Below are 15,189 nucleotides of genomic sequence, written 5' to 3' on the forward strand. Positions count from 1 at the left end.
ACTTCCCACCTCGGCCCCCCAAAAGACAAAGAACAAACAAACAAACAAACAAACAAACAAAAAAAAAAAAAACCCAAAAAGCCTAGTAGACGATCTTAATAGACATTGAAGAGTTCAGTACTTGGTGAGTGGACAATTAGAAACAAAATCTAATCTTCTGGCCCTGGCTTTTCCACATACAAGACATGGTCAGGTACAGAGGAGGAAGGCAATGTACATGTGGGCAGACTCACATCTGCACAGGCAAGGTACTAACAACAAGAGATCATGAGATTAGCACTTCCTAGTCTGGTCAGATGATATAGAAGGGGATCCATAAAAATAACTCTCATTTATTGGGTTTAGACTCCCCCCACTGCCAAACAAAACCCAAACATGTTAAAGGAGATGTGGTAGAGTGCATACCTAATAAGTTCAAGGCCCTGGGTTATAGTCCCAGGAAAACACAAGTCCACACACCCATGCTAAAAACCAAGGAACAAAAATACACACCAAAGGAACATTTAAATTTCTTCTGCGTCCCAAGAGTAAGACTAGAGGATAGGTCGAGAGCAGACTGTAGAATGTCAGTCATGGCATCAGTGAAGGTGAAGCTTTAAGTCCATTTGTGAGCTCAAATTCATGAGAAACACTTACCCAGAATCTCCCAGGATGATGACCTTCAGCAACACTTTCTTCCTAGAGGTCATCCTTTAAGCTGTAGGAAGAAGGGGGAAATAGGTGAGCTGAGCAAACACTAAAAACACTGTCTACCCAGCCAGGAAGAGAGCCCCACCCAGCCTTTACCCAGATTGCCCCTGAGTCCTGATAAAGAGAAGAGCATCGATAGCAGAACCGTCAACTCTTGTGCTAGTCTAAACAGCAGGGCAAGGATGAAGACGTTGTCCTCTCTCAAATGCTGGATCCATTCTTGGCATCAGCAGTTGGGATTAATGCTCCAAAAAGTGTCAAAAGTTCACAAGTAAAGATTTGCTTCACTGCTTAAGCACTACTTTCTCAGCAAAGGAGCCTCTTTACTTACTTATTTTCATTTTGTTTTTTTCGATGAGTTTCTCTGTGTAGCTCTGACTGTCCTGGAACTCACTCCGTAGACCAGGATGGCCTCAAACTCAAGAGTTCTTTCTGCCTCTGCCTCCCAGGTGTTGGGATTAAAAGCCTGAGCCACCACACCTGGCTAGGAACCACTTTATTTAAAAGCAGCACTGATGCTAGCTAGCTTTATGTCAACTTGACACAAGCTAGAGTCATCAGAGAAGGGGGAATATCAATTGAGAAAATGTCTTCATAAGATCAGCTGTAGGCTGGGCTATAGGCCATTTTTTAAATTAGTGATTGATGTGGGAGAGCCCAGACCATTGTAGGTGGTGCAAACCCTAGGCTGGCGGTCCTGAGTTCCGTAAGAAAGCAGGCTGAGCAAGCCATAAATAGCAATCGTCTATGGCTTCTGCATCAGCTCCTGCCTCTAAGTATCCCATCTGGTTTGAGTTCCTGCCTTGACTTCCCTCAATGAACTTGGGATATATAGGCCAAATAAACCCTTTTCTCTCCAAGGTACTCTTGGCCATGGTACTTCATCACAGCAACTGTTATATAACTAAGATACACCACTGTTGTGGAATAAGATATTTGACTGTGTAAAGATGTGTTTCATTTGTTTGTCTATATAAAGATGTGTTGCTGTTTTACCTTGTGTGCCTAAGGCACCTGGTTAGTTTAATAAAAAACTGAATGCCAGGCAGTGGTGGCACATACCTTTGATTCCCGCACTTGGGAGGCAGAGGCAGGTAGTTCTCTATGAGTTCAACACCAGCCTGGTCTACAAGAGCTAGTTCCAGGACAGGCTCCAAAGCCACAGAAAGACATTGTCTCAAAATACGAAATAAAACAAAACAGACAAAAAAACAAAAACTAAACAAAAGGGGATCAGCCAGCCATGGTCCAGACAGACAGACACAAAGGAAGCAGGAAAGCAGGACGGACAGTGCATAGATGAAGTAAACAAGCCTTGGGGCAGCACATAGATTAATACAAAAGGGGTAATTTAAGTTTACAAAAAAAAAAAAAAAAAAAAAAGCTAATTAGAAAAAGTCTAAGCTAAGGCCAAGCATTCATAACTATTAATAAGCCTCTATGTCATGATTTGGGTGCTGGCACCACACTCCCTCCCCCAACTACTGTTTACTGCTTTTAAGCACTTATACAAATCTATACACATGCTACCTATATTTTCTCTTTTCTAACAGTTTTACTCTCTATGTGCCAGTGCCAAGTAAAGAATTAACAAACAAGAGGTTAGCAGATGAACAGTACTTAGCAGTGCAACTCTAGGAACAACATTTTCCCAAAACACCAGGTGGCCTTTGCTTCCCCTGACCATACAGTATGTATAACACTTAATTAACCTCACTAGCACTTTCAAACCTTGATTTATTAACAAAAACAGGCTCAGAGTCAGGGACTTACCAGAAAATGAATTGATTTCAAAACTACTTGTTGTTGAGTAGTGTATGTAAATTGGTAAACAGTGGTTGCTATTATTTTAATGTATGTCCCAAACACAGGTGACTTACAGAAAATAGACCAGCAGGCAAGTGAACACAACAGGAGATACTATAATGACTGGCCCATAGGGAAGTGGAATCCTATACCTTTCAAAGTGACTGTTTTCCATTATTTCTGGCTATAGGGACAGTGTGGAAATGGGAGTGGTATCCCATGAACTAATGGAAAGCTATATGCTTTGACAAAAATGGAGAACCCCTTGAAATGAAAGGCATCAGGGTAGCTGCCAGGATTGTGGGTCCACAGTGAGGTAGAAAACCATGGTAGGGAGGGTATGGAGTGAAAATGGTGATCTCATGACACCCAGAAAGCACGAAACCCCGTAACACTAGTTTTCCTCCTTGCCCTTTACTCCAAAACACACACAGCACCAAGGTATGGGATGCTATTATACACATTCAAAGACCTATACCTACATACACACACACACACACACACACACACACACACACACACACACACACAGAGTGCCAGGGGGTATGGAATGCTATCATACTCATTCAAAGACCTACTTAATTGTCTGGGGTCAGTGTGATGGCTCCGCAGGTACAGGGACTTGCCTCTAGGCCTAATGAACAGAGTTTAATCCCCAGTCCTACAGGTTGGAAAGAGAGATCCAACTCCTCAAAGTTGTCCCTGGACTTCCACATGTATGCTGGGACAGGCACACTCATTTTACAAACAATAAATGTAATAATGCCATCACAGATACACCCAAAGACAGCCCTTATAAATCTCTCAATCAAATATAGTAGGTAATCAAGATCAATCATCAGCCAAGCAGTGGTGGCACACACTTTTAATCCCAGCACTCGGGAGGCAGAGGCAGGCAGATCTCTGTGAGTTGGAGGCCAGCCTGGTCTATAGGAGTTGCAGGACAGTCAAGGCTATACAGAAAAATGCTGTCTCAAAAAAACAAATCAAAACAAAAGACCAACCATCAAAGAAAGTCTGGCTATTCTCACTACCCAAACCCCATGCTCATGGCTTGGTCTATGAAGACAGCACCTCTCAAGCTCAATTGTACTGGTCAGAAAACACCAGCCAGTGCTGGGTACAGGCTATGTAAGAGACCTGAATTCTCAGAGACTGTTTCCTTCAGCCCCGTCATACCTAATTTTTTCTTATACCTTACCTAAATTTTTCTCATACCATAAACCATTATATATGGAGCCATACCCACCCCCTTCCCCCAGAGACTAAACAAGGTTTCAGTCTCACATAAGGTCTAAGGATAATTTTTTGACAGAGATTACACTATGCCAATGGACAAGTTTTGAATTTAAAGAGCAGAGTTAAAGAGATAAAAAGAAGTTTTGCAAAGATTTCCTTTCTTTGGGGAGGGGACTTTAGACAGGGTCTCATCATATAACTCTGGCTGTCCTAGAACTCACTATGTAGACCAAGCTGGCCTCAAACTGACAAGAGACCCATGGCTTAACTCTGCTTCCTGACTGCTGGGATTAGAGGCATGTGCTTAATTTCTTAGTAGCCTCTCTGAGTATCAGAAAGGAAGAACTATATTCCGTCACTGCTCATGCATACTGACCCATCTGTTTCCTTCCCACGGTGTCTCTGCCCACACAGGCAGTGCCACAGAGTGCCTAACATGCCTACACTGCAGCAATAAAATGAGTCACCTTCTTCATCTGAAACTATGGAAACTACACAGGGATACTGCCCCAAAGTCACCAAATTACCACAACAGCAAACAGTGTCTCCACTGTGGAAGGAGGAACACTGTAAAGAATGTCTCTGGGGTTAAGGATGCTATTGTTAAGAGGACCTGTCTAGCCCATGCAAAGATCAAGTGTTTAATCCTCAGCACCAAAAAGAGAGGGAGAGAGGGAATGAAGGAGAGGGAAGAGAGAAGGAATATTTCTGAATTCTGTCTGTGAGGTAATTTTCCTCGGCAGGCAGCAAGAACTGGGGGAGGATTCAGGGATGGAGAGAGTTTTCCATTCACACTTAAACAGCTTTCACAAGTGGTCAGCAGGCAGCAGTGGGAATCAACAGTGGGAGTTCTTGCAAGAGTCCATTCAACATATGGTTTAGGCCACAAAGACATCAGAATCAATCTTGTCAGACAGAGCTCTCTTCCAGCTGCTCAGGCTCCCTGGGATGAAGGACACAAGTTGCTGTGCCCCAGGGGGCTCATGGCAAGCTTCAACACCCCATGTAACTTACTAACCAGGGTATAGTTTGCTTTTACCAACAAAGCTCAGGAGGCACAGATGACACCATCCTTTATTGGCTCCCAGCAAAGCACCGAGCATACACTATGTAAAAAGATGTCTAAGTTGAAAACTTGTTATGGTTTTGATTTAAAAAAGGAAAGAAAAGGCAGTTTCTAAGATCAGCTTGTGAACAAAGAAGGGAAAGAGAAAATATAAATATGAATCTGGACTTTCAATTCCAAAGGAGCTTAAGATGGAAGACTTCAATAGCAGCCAGCTAATTCCATCCACGGGTAAAGCACTGCTAAGGAGTTGTGCAGGAGCAAGTGGGCCTAGGATCCCTTGATAGACCACTATTAAGAAGCCAAGTGGAGCAGGGCATAGTGGCAAATGCCTTTAATCCCAGCACGAGAAGCAAAGGTGGACAAATCTCTGTGAATTAGAGGTCAGCCTGGTTCTAAAATATTACCAGCCAGGCAAGGAAGAAGAAAAGGGATGAGAGGGTGGCTTTGGCTGGGTCACTCATAGAAAATACTTAAATCATTTTGTGAGGAGAGCTTGGTAGGCAGTATTCACCAACTGGTCACACTCAGTTTGTTTGCCTCTCTCTGTGCAGCAGTGCTCTTGGCAATTTAGCTACTGACTCCAAATCCAGGCTCCAGATTCCTAGGGCAGAGGGCCAGTCTGTAGTTTCCTTCAGGTCAAACGGTGTCTTCAGTGACAATTCTAAGACGTTTACAAAGCCCAAGCTAGTCTTCAGCCTCCTTTCCTCCAGTGGCCTTTACTCTTCCTGTACTACCTGGGCAACTGAGATTCTATGTACAATCTGAGGCACTCTGCTAACTTGAGAGGGGAGTTGGAACAGCACAAAACTCAATAGTGTGCCTGAAAGACAGCCATGTTGCCACTCCTAATGGGAATAGTTACCAAATCACAGTCCTCTTAATGAATCTGTTGCTTCCACCTACATAATTTTGTGTGGTTTTCACTTGTTTTTGAGATGTCAAAATGTATTAAGACTTGAAATATACAGTATAATGCTCTTGCCTAATTTGTATGCTCTAGAAATTTTATAGCAGTCCTCTTGGTTAAGTAGTTGCTGATCTGTAGTTTAACTTAGAATTACCATCTCTGAAGAAATTCAAAAGTAAATTTCAAAAGGAACCTGCAAAAGAAACCTGAATGAGTATAGGAGGAAATGACAGACAAAACATCTAAGATGAGAACAATAAAGAGTCGCTCAAATGTCTTTCTTTTTCCTTGAATTTATTCATGTATACAAATGGTTTGCTCACATGAATGCCTATGTACAAAATGTGTACAAGATGCCTGTAGAAGTCAGGAGAAGCTGTTGGACCCCCTGGAACTGAAGACATAGACACTTGTGAGCCATCGTGTGCATGCTGGGAATCAAACTTAGGTCTCTGCAAAAGCATCAAGTACTCTTAACCTCTAAGCCACTTCTCCACTCCCATGTCTTACATTTTTAGTTGTCTCTCTCCTGTGGTTCCTGTGTATGAGTGTTTTGTCTACATGTGTATATGTGTATCATGTGGAAGCTCTAACAAATGATTTCTCAATTAAGCTACTAACAGAACTCTTCAGCCTCAGGACCACCCATCAATCAGTGCATAATAATCTTACTACTCACTGCCCCGGAGCAGGTTTGCTCTTCTGAGAATATTGATGCTCTGAACGCCATGCCACCCCACCTTTTATTGTATTAGATTCAAGACCACATGTCCTGCTGGGAAAGATGGGCAGGAGAAAGGCAAATACTATCCTAAAATAATTCATTCTTTCATGCTAACTTTCCAAAGCTTGGTAAATACTGTGTACAGTCCTGCCCAGAACCTTCTTTCTTTAGACACCCATTTTTAGGTGGCTGCCCTACTCTTATTCAAATGAAAATCTTAAACCTATTAGTCATCATGAAAAAAGGCTGGGTGATAAGTCTGGACAATAAAATAAAATAAAATGTGTAAAACAGCAAGGTAATAGTAATAAGTGTTCATTGTGCCCTCCCTTAAAAGTAGAACCAATTTTATTTTTTAAGATGCTAGTGCTCAAATATGCTAACAGGATCTCATGCACGCTAAGAGATTGTTCCACAAGTGATTAAAATCCCTCAGTTGGAAATACTATACTTCTTTTTGCTCAGTGGCCCATGATTCTTAAAGGGCTGACAGAAGAAAGCAAAAATCTACAAGATTACAGAGACCTAAAAACTGTCAACTCCCCTCCCAATTCAATAAATTCTGCCATGATGGACAACAGAGGGAATCTGGCATGCATTTACTAGACAAGAGAGCTAAGTTTTAGAAGGCCTTTGCCAGTCTTAGTGCCCTTAAACACTACTATTCCTTTGTGTTGACCTAAGGAACTTGTGTGGTGCTATCAGTGGTGACTGATGGCACACAGTCTGTAAGGTAACTGAAAGGGAGCAGGAAGGCAGAAAGAAGCTTCCCAAGTCCTGTGGTAACCTATGTAAAATTAAGTTTATATTCCCTTCCTGGAAGAATTGTATATTGTATTTTTTGTCATATTGTGTAAAATCTTTCCATTTATGATGTTTTATGCACATTATCCTTACCATATTCTATGTATGTTTACTTTTACTTATGTTCAAGACATTTTGTATACTGATACAATTTAGGATATTTTTATCATGCTGCACTTTATAGTTCTACCTCTTGTCTAGACATTTCTACTGTACCACTGTTTTAGGGACATACATGTGTGTGTATACATAGTTATATTGCTTAGGCATTCCTCCCTGTTTTACTCAAGGAAGTTTCAATCAGTTTTCTTAGCTAAGTTCCTGAGTATTACAGATTCTTCACCCATGTTTCCTATACCTATGAGATTAGTCAGACATAGATGCTTAATCTTCAAACACTTCATAAACCTGCAGAACATGGCATTTAAATGTTTTAATATTAGTACTCCATTGACATGAGACACTGTTGCTCCTGATAGCACTGTGCACTTTCCCGAAAATATGTTGGATACTGTTGTTGCTCCTGCTGGAGTTCATTCTTGTCTCAGCTAATGGCCTGCTGGGCAAAGAATTGCCCCCCCCACCACTGATTTGGACATGCAGTCCTATGTGCTTTCAGGAGACAAATATAGAAGACTGCTGAACTTTGCCAAGTCAGGGTAAGACAGCCTATCTACCTTCCTGCTTTTGTTGTGGTCTGCTTAGTACTCTTGGCCTTAGCCAAAACTGGCTGTACCAACGTTGCTGTGAGACCTTGGGTGACTATCCAGGAAGCTTGCTGTTTCTGTCCTCGCTGCACCTTTTGGAAGTTGCCCATCCACACTTCCTGTCTACCCTAGTATTGTTATTTTTCTTCTCAGGTCTTGATGAGGTTGAAGATTAAACTATCACAACTATTATTCTCTCTTCCTAGTTAGATATATTAGGTACTAGATTTAAGCTTTCCAGCTTAGGACAACTCTATTGTAAACTCTATTATGCCTTCACCCTAGGACTAGATATGTAGGCTGTTTTGTTCTCGGTTTTCCTTTTCTTAGAGCACACTTGTTATTCACTGTTTTGTATATAGTTTTGTATCAAGCTTAAATCTTTTCTTTAGACTAAAAGGAGAATTGTAGTGAGACATTCAGTTTGTCTGCTTCTGTGGCACTGACCATGCCCATTGGGAGGTGGAGCCAGGGATGGAAGTGACCTGTAGAACTAGGTCTCAGGAGGAGCCTGGGAGCATGCTCTTACTGGCGGGATGCGGAGATGAGAGCATCCTGTGGAACTTGCTGGTGTTTATCGGTCTAGGCTGTAAGTTATTTCTCCCTGAATAAACATCTATTCAGCCTATTTGTTTATCCTGATCCTTATTAAACCACGATACAGGGCCATTTCAATTCCAGCCTTGAGGACAGTCACAGCAGCAGCGGGTGGAGGGGGGGAGGTGAGGAGGGGAGCATGACAGGTTTAAATCCCACCTACTTTAACACATTTCACTGCATGAACTCAAACACATCTCTGCTTTCATGTGAAAAATAAAAATCCTAAGTAAGGGAATGCAGAGAATACTGATAGTATGTCACTTGACATAAGAAATATATCTAAAGCTGGGTGTTGGTGGTGCACGCTTTTAGTTCCAGCACTCGGGAGGCAGAGGCAGGCAGATCTCTGTGAGTTGGAGGCCAGCCTGGTCTACAGAGCTAGTTCCAGGACAGGCTCCAATTTGGATAAAATAAGTGTTATTCTATCCTCTGAATCCCACTACTGTGGTTTCCCATTCCAGCTTTATGGTTTTTGTTCTATCCACGTGTACATTCACTACATGTGCCTGCTGCTGATTGGCATCTTTATCCTAACATGTATTACACACTCATCTGTGTAATTCCCATTGTTTCAACACGCTTTTAACAAACAAACACTTCAGTGGAAACTCATGGTCAGTACATGGTTCTTGTACAGCAAAGAAAATAAGCTAGAAAGAGCTTTATGAACCTAACTAGCTAAAACCAACAAGAGAAAACAAAAGCAGTACTGAAATCATGGGTCCTTGTCTCCAAGTGATTCACTCCCACAGACCAATCTGAATTCTTGTTACATGCTCCTGACTCCTTGAAGATAAGTTTAACTACTGCTCACATGGTCCTATCCTCTAACTTTCTTCCTCTAGACACAGCTGATAGGACTTCTGCTGTGGAATAATCCTCTTGTACACTGTAGAAATTTGTCACTTGAACTGGTTTAATACATAAAACACTAATTGGCTGGGAGCCAGGAAGAACATAAGTGAGATGATCAAACTCAGGATTCTGGGATGAAGAAGGGCAGAGTCAGAGGAGTCACTCACAAACACAGAGAGCAAGAAGGGCATGCTGTACTGAGAAAAGGTATCAAGCCACTTGGCAAAGCACAGATAAGAAATATAATTTAAGTATAAGAGTTAGCCAGTAACAAGCCTGAGCTATTGGCCAAGCACTTATAATTAATATAAGCCTCTGTGTGGTTATTTGGGAAGTGGTTTGCAGGACAGAAGTTTCCACCTACAGACTTCCAGATGCCCAATCCCATGCCCCAATTATAAATTCTGGATAAGTAGTGAATGACCATGATCTACCAGTAGTAAACACCTAGTTCAGTTGAGATGAACCTAGTTCACGCCAATCCTGACATGGATCAAAGGGTGCCACCTGAGTTTCCTATCACATGGTAAGTACAGTACTGAGCTCTATGGTTTCTACAAAGTCAAACTAGAAACCTCAATAGCCAAATTCTGGGGTTAGTGCACAGCTACTTGCTGAACCAGGAAATCTAAGCAATTCCTTAAGTAAACAGGCCAGTTATAAAACAATATCTGGAGAAATGGTTCAGTGAGTAAGGGCACTTGTGCAAGCATGAAAACCCGAGTTCACATAAAATTCTAGGAGTGGCCAATGCATGTCCCTATAAACTCAATGCTGTGAGGAACATCAGCCTAGCTCCAGGAGAGACCCTGTGTCATATATGTAAGGTAGAGAGTGATAGAGCAAGACATCTAATGTCCTCCTCTGGCCTCTGCCTGTGTGTGTACTTAGACATCCACACATTCCCCTACCCCCACCACACATTATTTTAATTTCTCCACCAGTTTAACTCTCCACCAGTTTAAGATCCACAACACCCCACCATCTCTTGTACAGCTTTTAATGAACTGAAACCACCTCCTACTCTTTTACTGCTTCTTTTGTGAGGCAGCTTGGTACCATGATCACCCTGATTCAACAAAAAACATGCTTCAAGAGACAAGTCTTTCCAGAATCAAGAGGAATACTCTTGGTTCTTCCAACTCTTCATGAAAGGTAGTCTAGGTTCCTAATGTCAAGATGCCCATCTTCAATCACACACAAATAGCATGTCTCTTTAGAATTGTGTACACCTACCTACTTCTATATGCAGGTACTGTTCACTATCAGAACAGACTGCTAGACATGGTGGCCCACACCTTTAATTCCAGCACCAAGGAGGCAGGGGCAGGTGGATCTCTGTGAGTTTGAGGACAGTCTGCTCCACACAGTGAATTTCAAGTCAGCCAGGGCTACACAATGACTCTTCCTCAAAAAGCAAACAAACAAAAAAACAGGCGGATGGTATAAGAATATTACCTGAAGACAAAGCATGAATGAGAACTCTACAGCTCCTCTAAAACCTTCCTCCGCTTTCAAGTTCTGAACTAAACAAGTCATGAATATGATTAGCCTTAATAGTCACAGCAACAATTACAATGACACTTTGTTAGCCTTCATTATGCTATCAGCTTCCATTAGTCTTGACCATGCATTCCCCAAAATGTTTTAATCAATATCTGGTGGCCTTAGTTAGATCTAATAGGCACAGTAAACACATTAATACATCTATGGACATCTTCACTGGGTACTGGGGAATATTGCTAGGTGGTAGAGTGCTGGACCTGGGGAGGCACTGTGGGGAAATGTCTATAGACCCAAGCTGGGGGGAAAAATAAATGGAAAAAGCTTGAGGACCACTAGTTAAGATCTGAAACTACAATATAGTCATTACTAGCCATGGCTGGCTGTATATAATAAAATCAATTCAATAAATTAAATCCTTCTCTTCAGCAGCACTAGTCCATTTTAAGTGCTTAATAATCACTAGGAATTAAATGCTGATATGGACACTTCCACCATGCCAGAAATTTCTATTGCTCAGTGTGGATCTAAATATTTGAGGGCATTTTAATAAGATTAATATATAGCAATATATAGCCTATCACCTTAAATCTCAACCTATAATCACTTGTTTCATTACCTGGTATTTAACCCATTTCTCCTGTCCTGAAGGCAAAGCATAGATCTTGTTTTTTCAATGGCAAACATTGGATAAAATCTGATATGTGAATTCTTCATAAGAATAGTAGACTGCACATTTCAAAATATGTTTTGTATTTTTACTTTATGTGTATCAATGTTTTGTCTGAATATATGTTTATGTTGGAGCCCCTGGAACTGGAGTCACAGACAGTTGTGAGCTGTCATGTGGGTGCTGGGAACTGAACCAGGGTCCTCTGGAAGAGCAACCAGTGTTCTGACCAGCTGAGAAAGCTCTCCAGCCCTTCAGAATATTTGTGACCATTGTCTTAGCAGACTACAGGTACCCAAATCCTATCTGAAAGTCTCTGGAATCCACTGAGACTAAGCTTCAGTTAACGATCCTAACAATTAAGAATAACACCATAGCAAAGGGAAATGCACCCACAGCACCAGAGGGATAACCACCTGGCAACACCACATGCCAGACTAAAGCTTCAATGCTTTACAACCTGTACAAGCAGTTTCACCCTGCTTAGGTAAAGGTCTCCATGGTCTGCACAGAAAAGAAAATGGCTTCTTAAGGGATTTTATGCCACTTTATAAGGCAATCACATGGATCACACATAGTTTATTATCAAGTACAAAAATCAGGATGTGAAACTATTAATAGAAACAATAGAAAGAATGAGAAAATATAGATATGTAAACCATAAGGAAGAGGCAAAACATTAGCAAAAAACTCATAGGATGAGAACAACCAATAGGCTGGAAAAATGGCTCATCAGTTAAGAGCACTGCTCTTCCAGAGGACCCAGGTTCAATTCCCAGCACTCACGTCAGGTAGTTCACAACCCCCTAGAATTACTGTCCAGGAGGATCTGACATCATTTGCCTCTGTTAATACCTGCACTCACTTGTGCACGCAGGGACACATACACATTTAGAAACAATAATATTTTTGCAAAGTGAGCAAAGAATCTTAACACAGCTGAAGTTCTAAAATAGCAAGTATAGCCAGTGGGGTGATTCAGGAAATGTGTTTGCTGTGCAAGCCCAGGGATCTGTGTTCCAGTCCTAGAATCCAAAGTAGTGTAGCAGTATCCTGCTAGCCTGGCACTGGAGTAATAGCAATTAGCCCTAACTCCCTGCTGGGTGGCATCTGGCCTAGCTCCAGAAAGGTAGCCCCTAGCCTAATCCATCCTTTTTGACTGGATACCTTTCTCCCTATGTGAACTTTGTTTGGGACTTTCCCAGGTTATAAAGGCCTATGCATAACTTGGTTCAGAAAACTGTGGTATCTAATAAATCAAGACTTTGCACTTGGCATTGTCCCTCTGGAAGCCTCATTCAAGTTGTTCTGAGCATATTGTAATCAACTGGCCAAAGTGTAAACATAGACAACTAAAATTCGGTTGACTGAGGATGGGCTCCCCTGAAGCTGCAAAAAGGGGCTAAAATCATTCCTTTTTTTTTCTTCTTCCTCTTCTTCTTCTTGACAAGATTTCTCTGTATCTTTTCGTGCATTTCCTAGAACTCCCTCTGTAGACAAGGCTAGCCTCAAACTCACAGAGGTCTGCTTGCCTCTACCTACTGAGTGCTGCGAATTAAAGGCATGTGCCACAACTGCCCACTTATTCTTAAAGTGTCTCCAAGTCTTCTTTAGACAGACCAGAGTGAACACACATCTATGACAAAGTTAACCTCTGATCTCCACATACATGGACACAGGCAGGCAGGCAGGAGGGAGGGAGGGAGGCATACTTTCCAAAGTAAAATAAACAGCTGCAATCAAAACACCCTCCACATAAAACTAGGGCTGTAGGTGAGTCGAATACCACCTTAATTGAGGACTAAGAAAAAGCCTCCAAAAACAAGGTATCTACTGGGGCTGGCAGCTCTTGCAGAGGACCTGGGTTTAATTCTCAGCACCCACACAGTAGCTCACAATTGTCTGTAACTCTTGCTCCAGAGGATCTGATACATTCTTCTGACCTCCACAGGGACCAGAAACACATGTGGCAAACACACATACATGCAAGCAAATATCCATACAACAAAAATAAAAATATAACTTTTAAAAGAAGATATCAACATGCTGAACCCTCAGCTGGATAGAAGTGGCATTCCAAGCAAAGTACTATATGACGAAGGAGCTCAAGGCCACCACTCGTCCAGTTTGTTTTTAACTGGGCTGAATTTTTGAGGTTGACTACTATACTGTGAAGCACTTGGGAGGCAAAGGCAGAGAGGGGTAGATCTCTTTGAGTTATAGGCCAGCCTGGGTGCCACAGTGAAAAGGTCTCAAAACAAACAAACAAAAAGCACAGCACTGGGGAAACAGAATAGTGCGGTACAGTTTTTTTTTTTTTTTTTTTTTTTTTTTTTTTTTTTTTAAATAAATCTGTCCTGTTAAGAAAGTGAGCCAACCTTTTGGCTGGAATACGGAAAGGATCTATGTAAGGACACTCCAGACAAAACTGACCTGAGGGGAAAAAAAAAGATTCTATGAATGCTGAGTACAAAGGCTCTCCAAAAATCAAGAGAAAATGACATAGAGTTTCCTCCTCCCTGATATAGAATATTATTTTAACTAGGCAAAGATGTGCTACATTTGTTTATGCTGTGGAATAGTACTTTAACTATGTAAGGGTGTTTATATTGCATTTGTTTTACCTTGCCTGCCTAAGGCACTTGATTTGATCTAACAAAGAGCTGAACACCCAATAGCTAAGCAGAGAAAGGATAGACCGGGCTGGCAAGGAGAGAGAACAGATAGGAGGAGAAATTTAGGGAGAAAGAAGTAAGAGAAGGAGAGAAGAGGAGAAAGAGGGGAATACTCCCAGGGCAAGATGACAGGCAACCACCAGCCAGCTAGACAAAATAATGAAAGTAAGATATACTGGCCGGCATTGGTGGCACACGACTTTAGTCCCAGCACTCAAGGGAGGTAAAGGCAAGTGGGTCTCTCTGAGTTTAAGACCAGACTCATCTACAGAGCTAGTTCCAGGACAGGCTCCAAAGCAATACTAAGAAAACCCTGTCTCGAAACAAACAAACAAACAAAAAATAAAAGATATATGGGGGGGCACCCTGAGGCAAAAGGTAGCTAAACTGGTTAATTTAAGTTAAAAACAACTAGCCAGAAACAAGCCTAAGACAGGCTGAGCATTCCTAATAAGACAACTTCATGTCATGATTTGGAAGCAGGTTGGTGGCCCCCAAATGAAAAAAGCCTGGTACACCCCCCACATGTTTTACAGTCTAAAAATGCTTCCTTCCAAGACCACCTACCAAGATTAGCTAAATCTGTGTCTTCATCCAAAAGTATAAATACTTTCTAGGCTGTTGCTGACATAGTTCCATCAGAGTGCATGGCTCACCCCCACCCGATGCCAGCTTTTGTGTGTGTGTGTGTGTGTGTGTGTGTGTGTGTGTGTGTCCTTTCTTCATTCCCTCACCCCAAGTCACATTAATCCCAAAGCCATGTAGAATAAGGCAGGGAACCTGAGGCAGGAAAAGCTTAAATTCAAAGTTAACCAGTTACTCAAAAATAAATAAAAATAAAACTGTACTCCACTAGGGAGTGGGCTACATAACATAGGTAAGCACTTGCCAAGCAAGCATGAGGACTGGAGTTTGGGACCCCAACACTCAAATAATAGCT

General features: G+C 41.8%; 2 protein-coding genes across 2 annotated transcripts in view; one reads left to right on the forward strand and one right to left on the reverse strand.

Moving 5' to 3' along the window:
• Mgll (monoglyceride lipase) overlaps positions 1-15,189 on the forward strand; it is an 883,522-nt gene that overhangs the window by 90,128 nt on the left and 778,205 nt on the right. The gene's annotated exons all lie outside the window — the stretch shown is intronic.
• The window catches only part of Rab7a (RAB7A, member RAS oncogene family), a 51,254-nt gene that overhangs the window by 18,224 nt on the left and 17,841 nt on the right, over positions 1-15,189 (reverse strand). Inside the window, exon 2 of the mRNA XM_051203382.1 lies at positions 637-697. Within this exon, the coding sequence (XP_051059339.1) occupies positions 637-689 (53 nt within the window). The 5' untranslated portion in view covers positions 690-697. The remainder of the gene's footprint in view (positions 1-636; positions 698-15,189) is intronic.

Source organism: Phodopus roborovskii, unplaced genomic scaffold, assembly GCF_943737965.1.
Source record: "Phodopus roborovskii unplaced genomic scaffold, PHOROB, whole genome shotgun sequence".
Taxonomy (NCBI): domain Eukaryota; kingdom Metazoa; phylum Chordata; class Mammalia; order Rodentia; family Cricetidae; genus Phodopus; species Phodopus roborovskii.